The sequence below is a fragment of the Osmerus eperlanus genome, chromosome 22 (genome assembly GCF_963692335.1).
Source record: "Osmerus eperlanus chromosome 22, fOsmEpe2.1, whole genome shotgun sequence".
Taxonomy (NCBI): Eukaryota; Metazoa; Chordata; class Actinopteri; order Osmeriformes; family Osmeridae; genus Osmerus; species Osmerus eperlanus.
This window is the reverse complement of record NC_085039.1, coordinates 5,550,928-5,567,178: the sequence shown is the minus strand read 5'-3', so window position 1 is coordinate 5,567,178 and position 16,251 is coordinate 5,550,928. Positions and strand designations below refer to the sequence as shown.

General features: G+C 40.3%; 2 protein-coding genes across 2 annotated transcripts; one reads left to right on the top strand and one right to left on the bottom strand.

Annotated features, from left to right (window-relative positions):
- Positions 1–12: 12 nt before the first annotated feature.
- Positions 13–2,841, bottom strand: pgap4 (post-GPI attachment to proteins GalNAc transferase 4). The gene is made up of 2 exons (XM_062448792.1): positions 2,747–2,841; positions 13–2,325 (listed from the first exon to the last, which is right to left on the bottom strand). The coding sequence occupies exon 2, from the start codon at positions 1,950–1,952 to the stop codon at positions 759–761; it is 1,194 nt and encodes a 397-aa protein (XP_062304776.1). The 5' UTR covers positions 1,953–2,325; positions 2,747–2,841; the 3' UTR covers positions 13–758.
- A 3,805-nt stretch (positions 2,842–6,646) lies between these two features.
- LOC134008993 (myelin and lymphocyte protein-like) lies at positions 6,647–9,371 on the top strand. The gene is made up of 4 exons (XM_062448616.1): positions 6,647–6,787; positions 7,617–7,784; positions 8,234–8,359; positions 8,526–9,371. Exons 1-4 carry the CDS (start codon positions 6,698–6,700, stop codon positions 8,598–8,600), a joined length of 459 nt encoding a protein of 152 aa, XP_062304600.1. The 5' UTR covers positions 6,647–6,697; the 3' UTR covers positions 8,601–9,371.
- Positions 9,372–16,251: the final 6,880 nt, after the last annotated feature.

Genomic DNA, 16,251 nt, shown 5'->3' with positions numbered 1-16,251 from the left:
AACAAAGAAACTCATCCAAACATTTTTTAAACGTATTTACTTGCTTTGAGTATTAACATTCTTATGGTCAGTGTTTGGAAAAAGTCAATTGTATTTTGAGTAAAAAATCCAATGATAAATGTGTCAATGCTTTTAATAGTAGGCTATAGTTAAAATTGTACATTGTGCTCAATAAATGATAAGGTGCCAAGAAGATATTTCTTTTTTTACATAATTAAACATTAAACTACATGATTTAGGCTTTTTGGAAAAGGGGCAATCAATCAGTAAAAACATTTAGTCAAAAGTACAAAGATGTCTTACATAGAGGAAATCAATAAATATAGAGATACTAGGCTACAGCATGTTTGATTTAAACATTCATTAAAACCAGTGATAATCTCACTAATTGTGGCAAGTACAGCACTGATATCTACATACATTTTGCTTAAAATGCATTCTTAGCCTAAAATATTCCAAAGTATGTTATTAGACACTGACATTAGATCTAGTTTTGATCTGTATGGAGTGCTAACATACATCTCCCTGCACAATGGTTAATGGTAAAAAACAAACAAAAAAAAACACTAGACCTTGGAGCACTGGTCACTTCATGTATATCTGAAGTAAGAAGATGAACCGCAATAGTAGCCACCCACCTTCCTTTTCAAAAGGTGTGGTGGAAACTGGCAATATATTGCTGAGATTAGTGTAATCTTCGTAGGCCTACATTAGTGCATAAGGGAAAGGATAGAGCGTTTGTTTTCCGAAAAGCCTACTCATAGAAGTCTGGGCCTGGATGGGTTGGAGCGTACAGAGGAGTAAGCACCAATATGGGTAATGAGGTTGGGTTCGAGGCTGTGACCTCTCTCCCCAGGTATGGTCCTGGCCATCTGATACAGGACCATATCCTTAGCATTGCCCTTGATGCAGAATGATCCATCTAGGTAATCTGCTGCTCTGAGGGAGGAGTTACCAGGATAGAGCATAGCCGGGGTGCAGCACTCGGTGGCCGGCGAAACTGCGTAGAGGTGGGGTGATATTCGCCGGACCTCCAGAAGATAATGCCTGCCGGTGAGCTCGATAGCAGCCATGAAGTACAAGGTGAAGAAAAGGATGTGGGTGGCAGAGAAGGAGAATGTGAAAGAGAAAGGGTTGCAGTGCAGCAAGGTTAGGAGGACGAACGTGGCCCCGACTAGTCCTAGTCCAACCCATTCCAGGATGCGATATGGTTCTGGGTTCCAGTACCGTTGCAATCTCTCAGGATGATAGAGCTTAATGTAAAGTGTGTGGAGCGCAAACCGTCGAGAAAGCAAGTTCTTTATGACAGGGAAGAAGTCGCTTAGAGGTAAGGCATCGTCCTCAATGACAACAACATTTTTGGGTCTAACCAGCTCCCATCCTTTTCGAAGACAAAAAACATAGTCTCTTTTCTCCCTCTCGAAGGTGTTCACGTGGCCTCTGCTTCTCCACTTTTCCTCCGGGGAGCGCCGCACCACCCGGAACTGGCTCTCCAGTAAGGCAGCATCCTCGTTGTCAAGGGGACCACTTTCCACGTCACAGACCAACACCTCTGCACACTGTTTCTGCCCCTCACAGCCTCTCAGGAGACTGGCTAGCTGTTGCATCACCTGGAGCAGGTAGTGGAAGTTCCTCCCCTCAGTTCGCCTCGCTGTAACCACAGTGACCAACAGCTCAGGTTCCTTGGCGATGTTTCTGAAGTCGGAAGAGGACTTTGTAGAGCTGTCCTCCCAATATTGCAAAGCATTCTGCCCCCTTTCATAACTCTTTTGTAACACATCATCGCTCAAGGAATCCAAGTAAAAGGATTTCATGAAATAATACGAGTACAGCTTTCTGTGGCACACTAGCGGCAGAATGATGCAAAATGTAACAACGCTTAGGACTAGTCCCTGAGCAACAGGGCTGGACCAACGCAAATGCTGGCTTGCAATAGCTTTCCATCGAGGCATTTGTGAAGGATTAGAGTATGGGTGGAAGATTACAATTTGATAGGATAAAAGTTATTTAGGTTGTCTTCAGTGCATTCTTGTGTAAATTAGAAAGTACAGGCTACCGTTTACAAAACTGGTTTGGCAACAACCATTCAGTTTCCTGGATGTGTAAACAGGTGTTTTGCAAGCCATACATGGTAGTGAATGACTAATAATCAAAAGCAAACAAAGAGCTATAAAGGAGTGTAACATAATATGGCGTTGGGCTTATAAGGGTGTCCAAAGGTGAAAGGAGGGGTAGGTATAAAGTTTCTATCTATCTTAAATTCCACTGCCAAATCCCAGAAGCTGTTGTTTCCATGAGGAGGTTATGTCCATGTCTTAACTGAATCTGCGGAATGAGAATGGATACATTGAGTTGGACGTTAGCTCAACTGTTGCCACTTCACGTTTGAATCGATGTCCATAAACCCAAAATAGCTCCGTGAACACATCTAGCCCCACACATTTTCGATATCCCCTCGTGTAACTTCTAAGCTATTCTTGTAACAATTATAATGTTAAATAACGTAAATAATCTTTTAAAGGCTACTTCCGTCTAAATAGCTAGTTACTTCTGTGAAACACTTTTGCCTATGGCGATTCAGCAACGCGTTGAGTGAAAATCGTGTCAACAGAATGAAACACAGACTACAGCCAATAAGCCATAAAGCATGTCTGTGGAAATGTATTAAATATAGTTCGGGGAAAACATGGACGCTAGGCCAACTTGATCTAATCTAGAGCATAAACACACAAGAAACATTGCTCACCTGATCTGTGGTTACAGCTGGTTGCTCGCGCTTTCCTTCCTTCCAGTACGGTTGTAGAAGCGCAGCCATTTACCGTATTGGTTGGATTAGTACAATGTTTTTAAATGTATGTAGTGACAAATGTTGTCACTAGATGTCAGTCTTTACTATGCTAGTGTATCATTCCGTGAGATATAGTAACTGAGATATGATAAATCTATGTAGATCATAAGCAGATGATCAGCGGTCATGTTCATGACCATATTAATGACCCAAGGGTCTAATGAGAACAACAAGCATTAGGCCTATATCTAAATCAGACAAGCTTCACCTTCAGGATAGTCTGTTTTTGAGCACAGGTCACCTGAAATCATTCTGTCTTGTTTCGTGGGGTGATGGTCACAGTCACAGAAGATATAACCTCTGTCAGTAATAGTCAGTAATGTGGCTTTACCAGTTCAAACTTCCATTGAACCGACCCTTACTATTAGGGGAGGTTCTAAACCATTAGGGGAGGTTTTAAAGCATTCCAACAGAGGGGGGGGGTAGTTATACTCTTAGAGGGGCCAGTTACATTAAACATTATTGTTGTTGTATAGTTTTCTTCACTTTAACATAACCGCCCCCCATAACCGCCCCCCATAACTGCCCCTGCTTATCATCAGGGGCAAAATGCCTAATGGGTAGACAGAATGTTATGTTGGGTAATTGGTTCCTATGTAGTTTCTTTGAAAGGGTGTTCCGAAAACAATCTAGCCTATATTTACATTTAGTCATTTAGCAGATGCTCTTATCCAGGGCGACTTACAGTAAGTACAGGGACATTCCCCCGAGGCAAGTAGGGTGAAGTGCCTTGCCCAAGGACACAACGTCATTTGAAACGGCCCGAAATCAAACCGGCAACCTTCAGATTACTAGCCCGATTTCCTAACCGCTCAGCCACCTGACTCCCTATATCTATATCTGAAGAATGCATTTGTTCTCATCTCCCCGGTTGCAACTGCTGAGCTTCAGTGAACATCTGAGTGATAAGGTGTCTCAGACGTCATTTGAGAGCAAAAGACAGATAATCAGAGGCGTGATTGTGGGGACGTTGGGAATGCTGAACCAGTAATTATTCATAATGCGTGTAAGAAACCTTATTGTGTTCACTCAGAAGAGCATGTTCCTTCACACCCCTACACACAAGTACATCCGTCACCGTCGTTGAGCATTGTAGGATTAAATTTGATCAATGTCAAAATCAAGTCTGTGCAGACAAACAACCTATGTAACTTTGGTTGGCACTCACAACATGTCCTACTACAAAATACTTGTTTTCATGACGTGCGCAGGTCATCAAAAGGTTACTGCTTCCAATCCTATAGCTGTGCCTTTTCAGAGGCTTCAGGTCCTTGATTATGCTGTTACATTATTGTCTGTGTTCTCCTGAGCAGACTATCATGCACCGCTTTAGTTGACATAAACCTATAGGGCCTACAAGGTTTGACTATACATACATGTTTATATATAAATATGTTAAATGTAATCTGTTTGGGCGTTATCATTGCGCTGTAGCCTACAGTGTGCCATCTTTGAATGTGCCAACTGAATTGAAGTCAACAGAAACCAAGAGCAATTCTCAGACACCAAACTATTATCTTATCAACTCAGCGTGGAAACAAAAGAAAGGAAAATATAGTAGAAGAAAAAGGATGGAATTTTGTCAAGGATTGGGTTACATCACTTTGTCGGAAACCGGATCCCATAGAAACGGTTGACCGGCAGAAAAAGTGCCCCGGTGACACAAAGACGGGGGAATGTGACCTACTGCATCGTGGGTACAGGGATGGTGCCCACTTGTGATCCCTGTAATAGAGACAATGAAATACATTACATAATTATACCTCAACTTGGCATAGGAAAGACAACAGTACTGTGTGAACCAGTCTAGTAGAAGAGTTATTTTTAAATTTCACCACAAATACATGCCATGCACATAATTGGCCTACTATATGTTCTGAAGAGGGGATTTATACACACATCATGAAACTTTAGACATAGACATAACCTATAAAAAAAGTAGTAACAATTAGGTTACTGATATAGTAATTGTCCTAGCGCAGTGACTACATTCACCATGGAGAACAGATAATGTGACATAACAAGGTAACCGGACCTTACTCACCGTTTGTCTAAGGTGTTTGTCTTACAGACACAGGCTGATGAACTGTCCCATCCTGCCAAAATAGGGCTGTTGTTGCCATGGCTGTGGTGTTCAGGCTGCACTGAGTGCACAATTGTGTTGTCTGCCATGCATACATAGGCCTACAGAATTTACTGTGTCAGACAGAATGTTTTTTTTGCTTGTTTGTTTTTTTGTTTTTTTGCAGTTGGTTGTCATGGTGGTACCACAACATGAGTTTAGAATTAGAAGGTTCTACAGTATCAACGTTTTCACATCTAATCGCTCTGGATAAGAGCGTCTGCTAAATGACTAAATGTGATATCTTAGACCTGTTTTATTGTTGCCTTTTCCTTCATCTGTCCTTCAATCCCTCACTGCAAAGTGTGCTCGTACAATGCAGATTATTGAAAGACATTTGTAAGTGTATTTTTGTTACAAAGGCAACAATTGCAGATATAGCCGTAGGGATTTTATTTACTACAGATGCTGGATGCTTAAAAACCAGGGGGGGGGGGGGGGGGGGGGAACGTTTATATCAGAGGTAGCAATTCACTTTCAATAGTTTCTGTAAATATGGTATAGTATCAATATTCTACATGACTGAATGACAGAATTATTTGTCGAATCATGTCATAGTAGAGCTATATTTACACTGCTCATGTTGACACACAGATCATGTAGCATTTGGGGAAAGTGCCAAAGGTTCCCTTCATAAGAAGGAAAGTGTTGTTCGTATGCCTTCATCTCAATTCGTTCTTCTAATTGATTGGATATAGGTCCAATTGACTGTAACTTTTGGCAATACTTTTGTCACAATCCTTGTCTAGGGCAATTTTCAATTTCTGAAAAGAGCCAGACAGATAAGTGACATAAAACATCAGGCTAATGGAATCTCCAGGAACATCTTTCAGAAAGTGTTTTCCCCCCATGGACTGTATAGGTAACATAAGCATCGCCATGTGTCTCAATCTTCTCTGAGCCCTCTATCAAGGATCAGAGAAAACTGGTTTTAACATGAGCGCACATCAAACATTAAGCTGCAGTTTAGTGGAAACCAGTTTCCTTATATGTGCTATGAACAATAGTTGTCTGTCTCTGTGGACTTTGTATCTTCATTTTGAGGAAGGACAGCAAGTCCTGGATAAGGTAAACCAAATACAGGATCAGGATCCCATGCTAATACAGGCAAACTCAATATTTTCTATACAACTGTTGCACAATATGATTGTTAAATTAATCCACAAACAAGCTTTATTCCAGCACACAGCTACTATTACACCAGTAGGGTAGCTATTCAGGGTCTGCCTTCATCACATAACATATTGCTTGTGCATAATTTGGGTTGTGGTGGTCATTTTACTTTCCTTTGCTTTTAGGCTTTTCATAAACCACAACTCACCACATGAAACGTAGTTTTTGTTAATAATTGTGTTGTATTTAGATCATTAAATAGAACACTGTCATTCAACTAATGAGTGTAGTTGTGGACTATCATAGACAACGCTGAACGTAGTCTACATATGTGTCCCACTCCCAAAACGTGGAAAAGTCCATTTTCGAGGGTGCGGTGTTTAATGAGTCAACCTGGTCAAAATTCATACGTGCAGTTTCCACAACAACTTTAAACGAACTCCAGAAAAGATATTGATGACCGATAACATCTGAAACCTAAAGACAAAAGTATTCATTTCTTTTACGGGTGTGTCGTGATGGTAAAGCAGGTTTTTCTAGTCTGTAGGTTCTTAAGACGTGCGCACCTGTTCAACCGTTAGTTCATTCAGGTGTGTGAGCAGAAGAGCGCAACCATGGCATCGAATACTGCGACTGTAGGGAATTTGCCGAGCGGAGTAGGGATATGCACAACTATTCCAGACATTCTTTACATTCCGGAGCTTGTAAGTTTTTTACTTTTAATTGTAGGCCTAGCTAATTTACACTAAAATCATTATAATGCAATTGAGCATGCTCTGTAGCAATGGATTTCATCTGAGGAACGCTAAATGAAAAATTGGGAAATTTGACTTTTCACCCCACGACAATATTTTGTTTTTGGTTCAGGTTATAGGTTTTATATTTTGCCCGCTTTTCATGTAGCTATACTGTTGAGTTTTCGTTCCACACCATAGGCCAGATCCAACAGTTTGTAGACACTGACAGGCAGCCCGTAGGCCTATACTAACAGTTGACTATTGCAACTTGTTATGATGAATTTAACAAGTAATGCAATGATAACAATCAGACATTCAATCGTAAACCCATACGCTTTGAACCTGACGGATGATTTCTGGTGAAATAGTATGTGCTTTGCTTAAAAAAGGGAGTAGATGCATTTGGCTTGCTTGGATATTTTTAAATATAAAAACCTGTATAATAGCCTATGTGTAATGGTGCCACGGGATGCATGCAAAATACAGTATATAATTTGCAAATGGCGTGATGAGGGGATCCCCCACTCCACTCGAATCATCCTGCAGCAACAATATTTAGCGCAATAGTGTGTATGGTTAACCATCTAAGTTCTGACTGGGTTGATAATTAAGTGTGGATACCAGCAGGGCTATTAAAGGACACAGTTGACGAAGACCATGTTAATTTACACATTAGTGGTTAAAATGATTATGTTCAATTCCATTATATTTCTATTTTCAAGCCACATTGATCATGAATGAATAATAATATCTACTTGTTTATTCATCCTGTACTATTTGCCACACTGCCTTTCAGATCTTCGGAGGCCTGGTATGGATCTTGGTGGCATGCACGTTAGTGGTGCCCGCTAACCCCCAGGGCTGGGTGATGTTCGTGTCAGTCTTCTGTTTTGTCATGACCTTCATCTGGCTCTTGGTATTTGCCTGCGGTGGGCATCACAACAGTGGGAAGTGGGCTGCTGCGGTAAGTCTCCTTAAGTATTGATTCTCACAATATGTACAGTATTTGACCTGCTGTAGATATTGAGACTTGTGTTTTGCCGTGTCTTGCGTTTTTCTTAAACTTCAACACAGTAATTAATCAATAATAATGTGGGGTAACGCATTGTTTTAGAGACAGAAGAAAAACAAAGTCAATTTCAGGGGTCATTGTTCAGTGTGTCAGTTGTCACATCTACAACCCCCAGGGTTGTAGATGTGACAAAGGCCATACACAAAGGCCATACACTTGAAAACAAGATTGACAAAGCATGATGTTTTGGAACTTTGGCCTGGAAGTGTACAATCCACAGATCCAGAGTGATGTCTTAATTCCTTCAAACATCATGCTTTTGTTTCAAGCACTTTCATTGCACGTTCAATTCCCACAGATTGTTTTCCATTTCCTAATCCTTCCTGTTCTGTCTGGCTCAGGACTTTGCATACCACGGCCTGGCTGCTTTCTTCTACCTCAGTGCTTCAGTTGCACTTGCCAAAGTGACTCTGGATATGAAAGATGGAATTCACTTCCAAAACTACCAACTTGACATCTCTGCAGTGGTAAGCCGCTTCCCATAAAGACTTGTGACAAGTGGTTCTCAGAAATTTATGTCAACCCTAATAAGCCCAGAGAAGTTTACTAAAGGAAGTTTTCAAACATTACTATTAATTATAAGCGCCAGCCAAGTGGTTTATAATTGTTAACCGTTTTCTCTGTCTTTTTCAGGTGTTTTCATATGTGGCCACACTCCTCTACTTCATTCACACCATCTTATCTGCTATCAGGTGGAAGTCTTTCTAGAATGACAACCTAACCCTAACCCACACCAGAACAATTCTAGCTCTTGGTTTTGTGAGGTCACAAACCGCTGGAAATCAAGGGAAGACTTGAAGTGAAGAGAAGTGTTGTCTACGCACCATAAGCTAAGGTTCAGAGGAGATCTTTCTATAAATACATCACAATTAGATTCCTCAATGTGGACCGGCCTGATGGAAAGTATGGCACATAGACTGAACATGAATAACACCATTAATTGACCTGTGAATCACATGATGATGTCATAACAGTGGCATCACAGGTGTCATGCACAACCATAAGCCTTTCTCTAAACCTATGACAGTTATGACACAAGCGGCTAATGGTCCGTTCACACCAAGAACAATAACTATAACTATAAAGATGCCTTTTTAAGAATTGCTCTATATTTAAAACAATACCACACCTCAATGATAACAATAACTATACCGCAGAATAATATCGTTGGGATCACTTTCAAAAATATTTTCTTTCCAGCTGATGAATTATAAAATACTGACAACCAATCAGAATCCATAGGAATTTTAAGTGCCCGTGCATTTGAAATGGAAGACAACATTGCAAGAAGCTAATCGTCCAGGTTGGTGTGGATGCAAATTATAGTTAACAGTTATGGTTAGAGGAATAATGGATTGTATTTTTCTAAATTTAAGAAGAACATTTGCAATTGAACTTTTTTGTATTTTTATAGTTTTCGGTAACTAGCAACATTTTACAAAATAGATATATAACATAACAAAAAACATGTTCAAATTGCTTTTCTTTTTGCTTGTTTTATATATGATTGGTGCTTGTTAAATATATTATTTTGGAAACTGTGGAACTATGGCTATGTTACAATAAAGATATGTTGAAACGTAGAATATGGATGCATTTTTACATACTGTAGTTTAGATTTTCACAATTATAGAAGAGTAAATAAGTATAAAAATTATTGTTACATACTGTACCACAGATGTAATTCTATAGATGATCATTTGAAATATATTTCCTCTGCATGTTTTTGTTTGGCGCACTGTGCATTGCACAACCAAGCCATTTAACTTGGACAGGAGTTTCGGAGAAGGTATTTAGCTGTGAGCAACAAATAGGGTTTAATTTCAACTAGGGTGAAGCCTGGTTTTGAAGTTTATACATTTTGTATTCACTGTGTGGTGAATCAACCAAGGCAGAATGAAGATTCTGTTTCTTATTTATTTATTTATTTACTTTTGTCACATGAATGAACAAAACGATAGGGTCTTACCAGTTCTAACTAATCGTCAGTTTACCCTGATACTGGTGGTGTACTGATGTTGTCACTATCAGATGTAAGGGCATTTAAAGTATTAAGTGGCGTACGCCAAAGGTGCATTCCTTACATAAAATATAAATCTAAAAGATCCAAATAGGGGTTGTGACGGAAGACACATGTATTCAATGTTCCTTCTTAGGAAATGTATAGGGAACTCAAATGTTTTTGTATACTAAATTCTCAAATTAACTGAGTCTGCTGTACCAACATGCCTGTAAATGTATTCAAATGTTCAAGGTGTAATGGGTACCTTTTGTTTTTTAATGTCGAAAAAAAAAGAAACAAGGATTGTTTTTAGTAGGGTACAACTCAGTCTTTAGAGCACTTGACTGCATTTCAAGAGATTGCAGGTTAAAGATCCTGTAAAGTGGACCTGGAAACGAGTTTTAAGTTCGCCACACCACAGAATAATGTGTTATTAACTACCCATCCAAATTCGAATGAAAAAATAACACAGACAAGTATGTTAAATTAGGCTTTGAAATCGTGAAAAAATCAGCAGTCTTCTCTGCTTGAGACTGGGGGGGCGTGTCACCTGAAGGAGCTGAAGCTCCGCCCCTCGCTGCCTAGTGCCTACCTCCGACCCAGATAATGGACGCTAACAGTGCGTTCACACTGCAGCGGAGCGGGCGGCGCGTGGCGTCGGCTTCCAATTCATTTTCAATGAAACCAGGCGTTGACGCTCGCGTAGGGCATTGTGGGAAGGCGAGCGGAGCGGAGCGGAGCGGAGCGTTGCAAGTTGGATTTTCTCAACTTTATGTAAATGAGGAGCGTGAAAACGCTAGCGTTGGCCAATCGGATTGGTTTCTTGTTTCTTGTAACGTAGCAACTGTTCGTCATGGTAAACATTTCTAGGTTTGACAATTTCAAGATGGAGGAGAAACTTTTCGTATGTGTCTGCACACCCAGTTCTGTTCAGAACAAAGTTACTAATGTGACGAGCCTGAATTTAAAGATTACATTAAACTAATAATGCATGGTGCATGGTTGCCGATGTCGTCATTGTTCCTAGTGTGTTTTTATAGCCTACTTTTAAATGTAGTCGTCACATTACGTGACTGTTCTGTGCCACTGCTAGCTCGCTAGCCCAGCCTACAAACGACTGGTTGAGTGACCGGTGGCGTAACATGTATTCTACTGTAATCTTGCACTAGTAAAATCTTGCACTTACATAAATGTTGTGTAAAAGTGGTATTTTGATCGATATTGTGAGTACATGAACCCAAATCTGCACGCTTGGCCATGACTACAACAGTGACCTTAGAGAACTACAACTCTGTATTAACTTGTCTAACACGCCCCCGAGCGTGGTGTACTGTGGGAAGGCAAGCGATACAGAGCGTTAAAAAACGCTGCAGTGTGAACGCACTGTGCGTTCACACTGCAGCGTTTTTTAACGCTCTGCATTTGGGTTCATGTACTCACAATATCGATCAAAATACCACTTTTACACAACATTTATGTAAGTGCAAGATTTTACTAGTGCAAGATTACAGTAGAATACATGTTACGCCACCGGTCACTCAACCAGTCGTTTGTAGGCTGGGCTAGCAGTGGCACAGAACAGTCACGTAATGTACAAGAAACAAGAAAACAATCCGATTGGCCAACGCTAGCGTTTTCACGCTCCTCATTTACATAAAGTTGAGAAAATCCAACTTGCAACGCTCCGCTCCGCTCCGCTCCGCTCGCCTTCCCACAATGCCCTACGCGAGCGTCAACGCCTGGTTTCATTGAAAATGAATTGGAAGCCGACGCCACGCGCCGCCCGCTCCGCTGCAGTGTGAACGCACTGTAACAGTGCGTTCACACTGCAGCGTTTTTCAATGAAACCAGGCGTTGACGCTCGCGTAGGGCATTGTGGGAAGGCGAGCGGAGCGGAGCGTTGCAAGTTGGATTTTCTCAACTTTATGTAAATGAGGAGCGTGAAAACGCTAGCGTTGGCCAATCGGATTGTTTTCTTGTTTCTTGTAACGTAGCAACCTTTGGTCATGACAAACATTTCTAGGTTTCACAATTTCAAGATGGAGGAGAAACTTACATAAATGTTGTGTAAAAGTGGTATTTTGATCGATATTGTGAGTACATTAACCCAAATCTGCACGCTTGGCCATGACTACAACAGTGACCTTAGAGAACTACGAAGTTATAATAAATAAGTTCATTATATAATAAATAGCATTTAAGGGTTACAAAGTAAATTGATTAAAATGTAAATTATTTGTTTTGTACTGTTTATATGTATTTCGATTAAGTTCATTAATATTCACGTTCCTTTAAAAATATACAATCAGAGGTCGTGGGGTGTGCAGGAGGGAGGAAGAGAGATAACGGTGAACGGAGGAGGTCGAAAAAATAAGTGTTGTAACGTAAACCCCTACAAACAGTTTATTTCTAGTATCCATCATTATTATAGCAAGTGTTCAACCAGGACTCTGTTTAGCTTAGTAATGGTGATATATTTAGATAGTTGAGTGGATAACTCAACCATTGTAAAACGTACTTCAGCTGCTGACCAAGTGGCTAGCGATTGAACACAGACTTTGCTACCAAGCTAGCGACCAGCGAACGTAGTGGTAAAGCCTGTGGAAATTCGGGATCGTCCTCGGCATCGGTCCTCTCTTGGATTCTGCTCTTCTCGTCATCCACAAGGATCTTCGAGCAGTCTCTCCTTCACCTGCTACTGCCCTTAGGCCGCCACATCTGAACCAGAGGTACCATCTTAATTTTATTTGCGCCCTTGTGGTGAAGCAGCCATTCGGTTTACGGCTACAACGTACCCAAGCTACAGTCAGGCCTGCACCGTTTGAACTGTATCGAGAGGGTATTATATTATTTAGTATTGCCGGCTAGTTAGGTTCCTCCGGTAGGAGGGAACCTATTGTTATTGTTGGTATTCTTATTAGGTTCCTCCGGTAGGAGGGAACCTATTGTTATTGTTGGTATTCTTATTATTAGGTTCCTCCGGTAGGAGGGAACCTAGTGTTATTGTTGGTATTCTTATTATTATAATTTTTTTCTCCTTGCGCCCCAATATCTCAAAAAGTCCCTGGTCATAAATTTTCTAATTTGGCACATTGATACTACATCCAAGTGGGTACCCCCACACCAAATATGGGCCACATCGGACCATAGGGGGCGCCACAGGCCACGCCTAAAAGTCCGATTTTCAAAGTGATGGCATTTCCACCCCATTGCTCCAATTCTTCTGAAACTTGGTGTGCATGCCTCATTTTTCATGAGGAACAAAAAAGCCTCAAGGACCCATAAGGTCCGCCATGATGGATTTTCCTGTACTGTGATAATTTGGGAAAACCTTCAAAATTCCTCTTCTCTTGAACCAAAGGTGAAATTGACTTGAAATTTGGTACATATATGTATCATTGACGTATTTAAAAACTTTACTTAAGGCAATTGAATCAAGTACAAAATGGCTGAAATGGGTGTATTTATGTAAATGTCCACATTGCCTCAATATGTTTGTGTCACTAAATCAATCAATTCAAATGTATTTTTGAAGGATGGTTCAAACCTAATAAGCTTTAAGGTGACATGCCTCTGAAGTACCATGCAAAGTTTCACCTTGATATGTCAAAATATGACTGAATTACAGCAGTTTGAACTTGGACCAAATCTGACAATGCTCGCCATTGGAGAAACAGCTTTTTTTTAATTATCCAGTTATTGATCTTTGTGTATTCCATGCCTGGGAATGGCTCAATTGGCTGAGATGTTGTGCTGGTAATCAAGGTTCAATACCAGTCAGAGGCATAGTTTTTAATTTTTTATTCTGACCAAACGGTTTCTAGTCTCCCGATAAATCCTCCGGTTGTAAAACATAGCAATGCGTGTTTATTTGAGCCCATCACAACACTCTGATCATCTGTTTAGCGAGACTGTGTAAACCACTGCAAAACAAGCCAGGTTCACCACAGTAGCTAGCTACTTGTAGTCTACGCATGGTAGAGATAACTCTAATGGTTTTCTCTGATGAAGTCAATTGATTGTTCAGGTGGATCCCTTGCCTGTTGCACAAATTCATTTCAGTAACCTAAGCCAGGACACATTCCCACTGATGCTAGGCATGATTTAAAATTCCCTTCCATGACAAGTTATGGCACTCCAAACAACCTGTTTAAAAAAACGATGAGAAAGTTATTCTTTACAGCATCAACCCAGTCATCCCGTTGTCCCGTTTTTATAGGAAATGTACAAGCAGTTTTAACTTAGGCTGAATCTAACAACACTTACCACAGGAGAAACAGCTTACTTTTTTATACAGTAACTGAACATGACAATATTCAACACTGAGAATAGGGCTGGGATGGTGACCTGTAAAGTATAAGGTAGTTGGTTGGAATCCAGCCATTATCTTTTGGCCTGTCATAATTTTGATTATCTGTTTAGTTAAACAGGATGACATCATTCTGAAATACGATGCACAATTTCATGCAATTTCACCTTGAAATGTCAACCGTTTCTTAACCTTTGTCCAAAAGCTGACCAAAGCTAATACTCTGCCCTTTCTATTCATACAATCTCAACAGTTGGTATGTAGCAGAGAGGATAGAGAGACTGACTTGTAACCTTATGCTCATGAGTTCAAATCCCCATTCAGCCTGTTGTTGGCAAAACATGAAGTAGTTTTGCTCCCTTGTTGTCCAACTCTCGATCTTTTGCAGTGTACATGTTTATAATATTTTGCCATTTTGCGGAGGAACCCGCATCGCTGCTTGCAGCTATATTTATTATTATTATTTTTCTTCTCCTTGCGCCCCAATATCTCAAAAAGTCCCTGGTCATAAATTTTCTAATTAGGCACATTGATACTACATCCAAGTGGGTACCCCCACACCAAATATGGGCCACATCGGACCATAAGGGGCGCCACAGGCCACGCCCAAAAGTCCGATTTTCAAAGTGATGGCATTTCCACCCCATTGCTCCAATTCTTCTGAAACTTGGTGTGCATGCCTCATTTTTCATGAGGAACAAAAAAGCCTAAGGACCCATAAGGTCCGCCATGATGGATTTTCCTGTACTGTGATAATTTGGGAAAACCTTCAAAATTCCTCTTCTCTTGAACCAAAGGTGAAATTGACTTGAAATTTGGTACAGATATGTATCATTGACATATTTAAAAACTTTACTTAAGGCAATTGAATCAAGTACAAAATGGCTGAAATGGGTGTATTTATGTAAATGTCCACATTGCCTCAATATGTTTGTGTCACTAAATCAAATTTATTTTTGAAGGATGGTTCAAACTTAATAGGCTTTAAGGTGAGATGCCCCTGAAGTACCATGCAAAGTTTCACCTTGATATGTCGAAATATGACTGAATTACAGCTGTTTGAACTTCGACCAAATCTAACAATGCTCGCCATTGGAGAAACAGCTTTTTTTATTATCCAGTTTTGTGTAATCCATGTCTGGGAATGGCTCAATTGGCAGAGATGTTGTGCTGGTAAGCAAAGGGTTGTAGGTTCAAAACCAGTCAGAGGCATATTTGTAAATTTTTTATTAGGACAAAACGGTTTCTAGTCTTCCAATCAATCCTCTGGTTGTAAAAACATAGCAATGCGTGTTTATTTGAGCCCATCACAACACTGTGATCATCTGTTTAGCGAGACTGTGTAAACCACTGCAAAACAAGCCAGGTTCACCACAGTAGCTAGCTACTTGTAGTCTACGCATGGTAGAGATAACTCTAATGGTTATCTCTAATGAAGTAAATTGATTGTTCAGGTGGATCCCTTGCCTGTTGCACAAATTCATTTCAGTAACCTAAGCCAGGACACATTCCCACTGATGCTAGGCATGATTTAAAATTCCCTTCCATGACAAGTTATGGCACTCCAAACAACCTGTTTAAAAAAACGATGACAAAGTTATTCTTTACAGCAGCAATCCAGTCATCCCGCTGTCCCGTTTTTATAGGAAATGTACAAGCAGTTTCAACTTAGGCTGAATCTAACAACGCTTACCACAGGAGAAACAGCTTACTTTTTTATACAGTAACTGAACATGACAATATTCAACACTGAGAATAGCTCAATGGGCTGGCATGGTGACCTGTAAAGTATAAGGTAGTTGGTTGGAATCCAGCCATTATCTTTTGGCCTGTCATAATTTTTGTCATCTGTTTAGTTAAACAGGATGACATCATTCTGAAATACCATGCACAATTTCATGCAACTTCACCTTGAAATGTCAACCGTTTCTTAACCTTTGTCCAAAAGCTGACCAAAGCTAATACTCTGCCCTTTCTATTCATACAATCTCAGCAGTTGGTGTGTAGCAGAGAGGATAGAGAGACTGATTTGTAACCTTATGCTCATG

Coding starts and splice junctions, on each gene's coding strand:
- pgap4 (XM_062448792.1), bottom strand. CDS start 1,952: ATGCCTCGATGGAAAGCTATTGCAAGCCAGCATTTGCGTTGGTCCAGC.
- LOC134008993 (XM_062448616.1), top strand. CDS start 6,698: ATGGCATCGAATACTGCGACTGTAGGGAATTTGCCGAGCGGAGTAGGG. Junction 7,785..8,233: donor GTGGGAAGTGGGCTGCTGCG/GTAAGTCTCCTT, acceptor TGTCTGGCTCAG/GACTTTGCATACCACGGCCT. Junction 8,360..8,525: donor AACTTGACATCTCTGCAGTG/GTAAGCCGCTTC, acceptor TGTCTTTTTCAG/GTGTTTTCATATGTGGCCAC.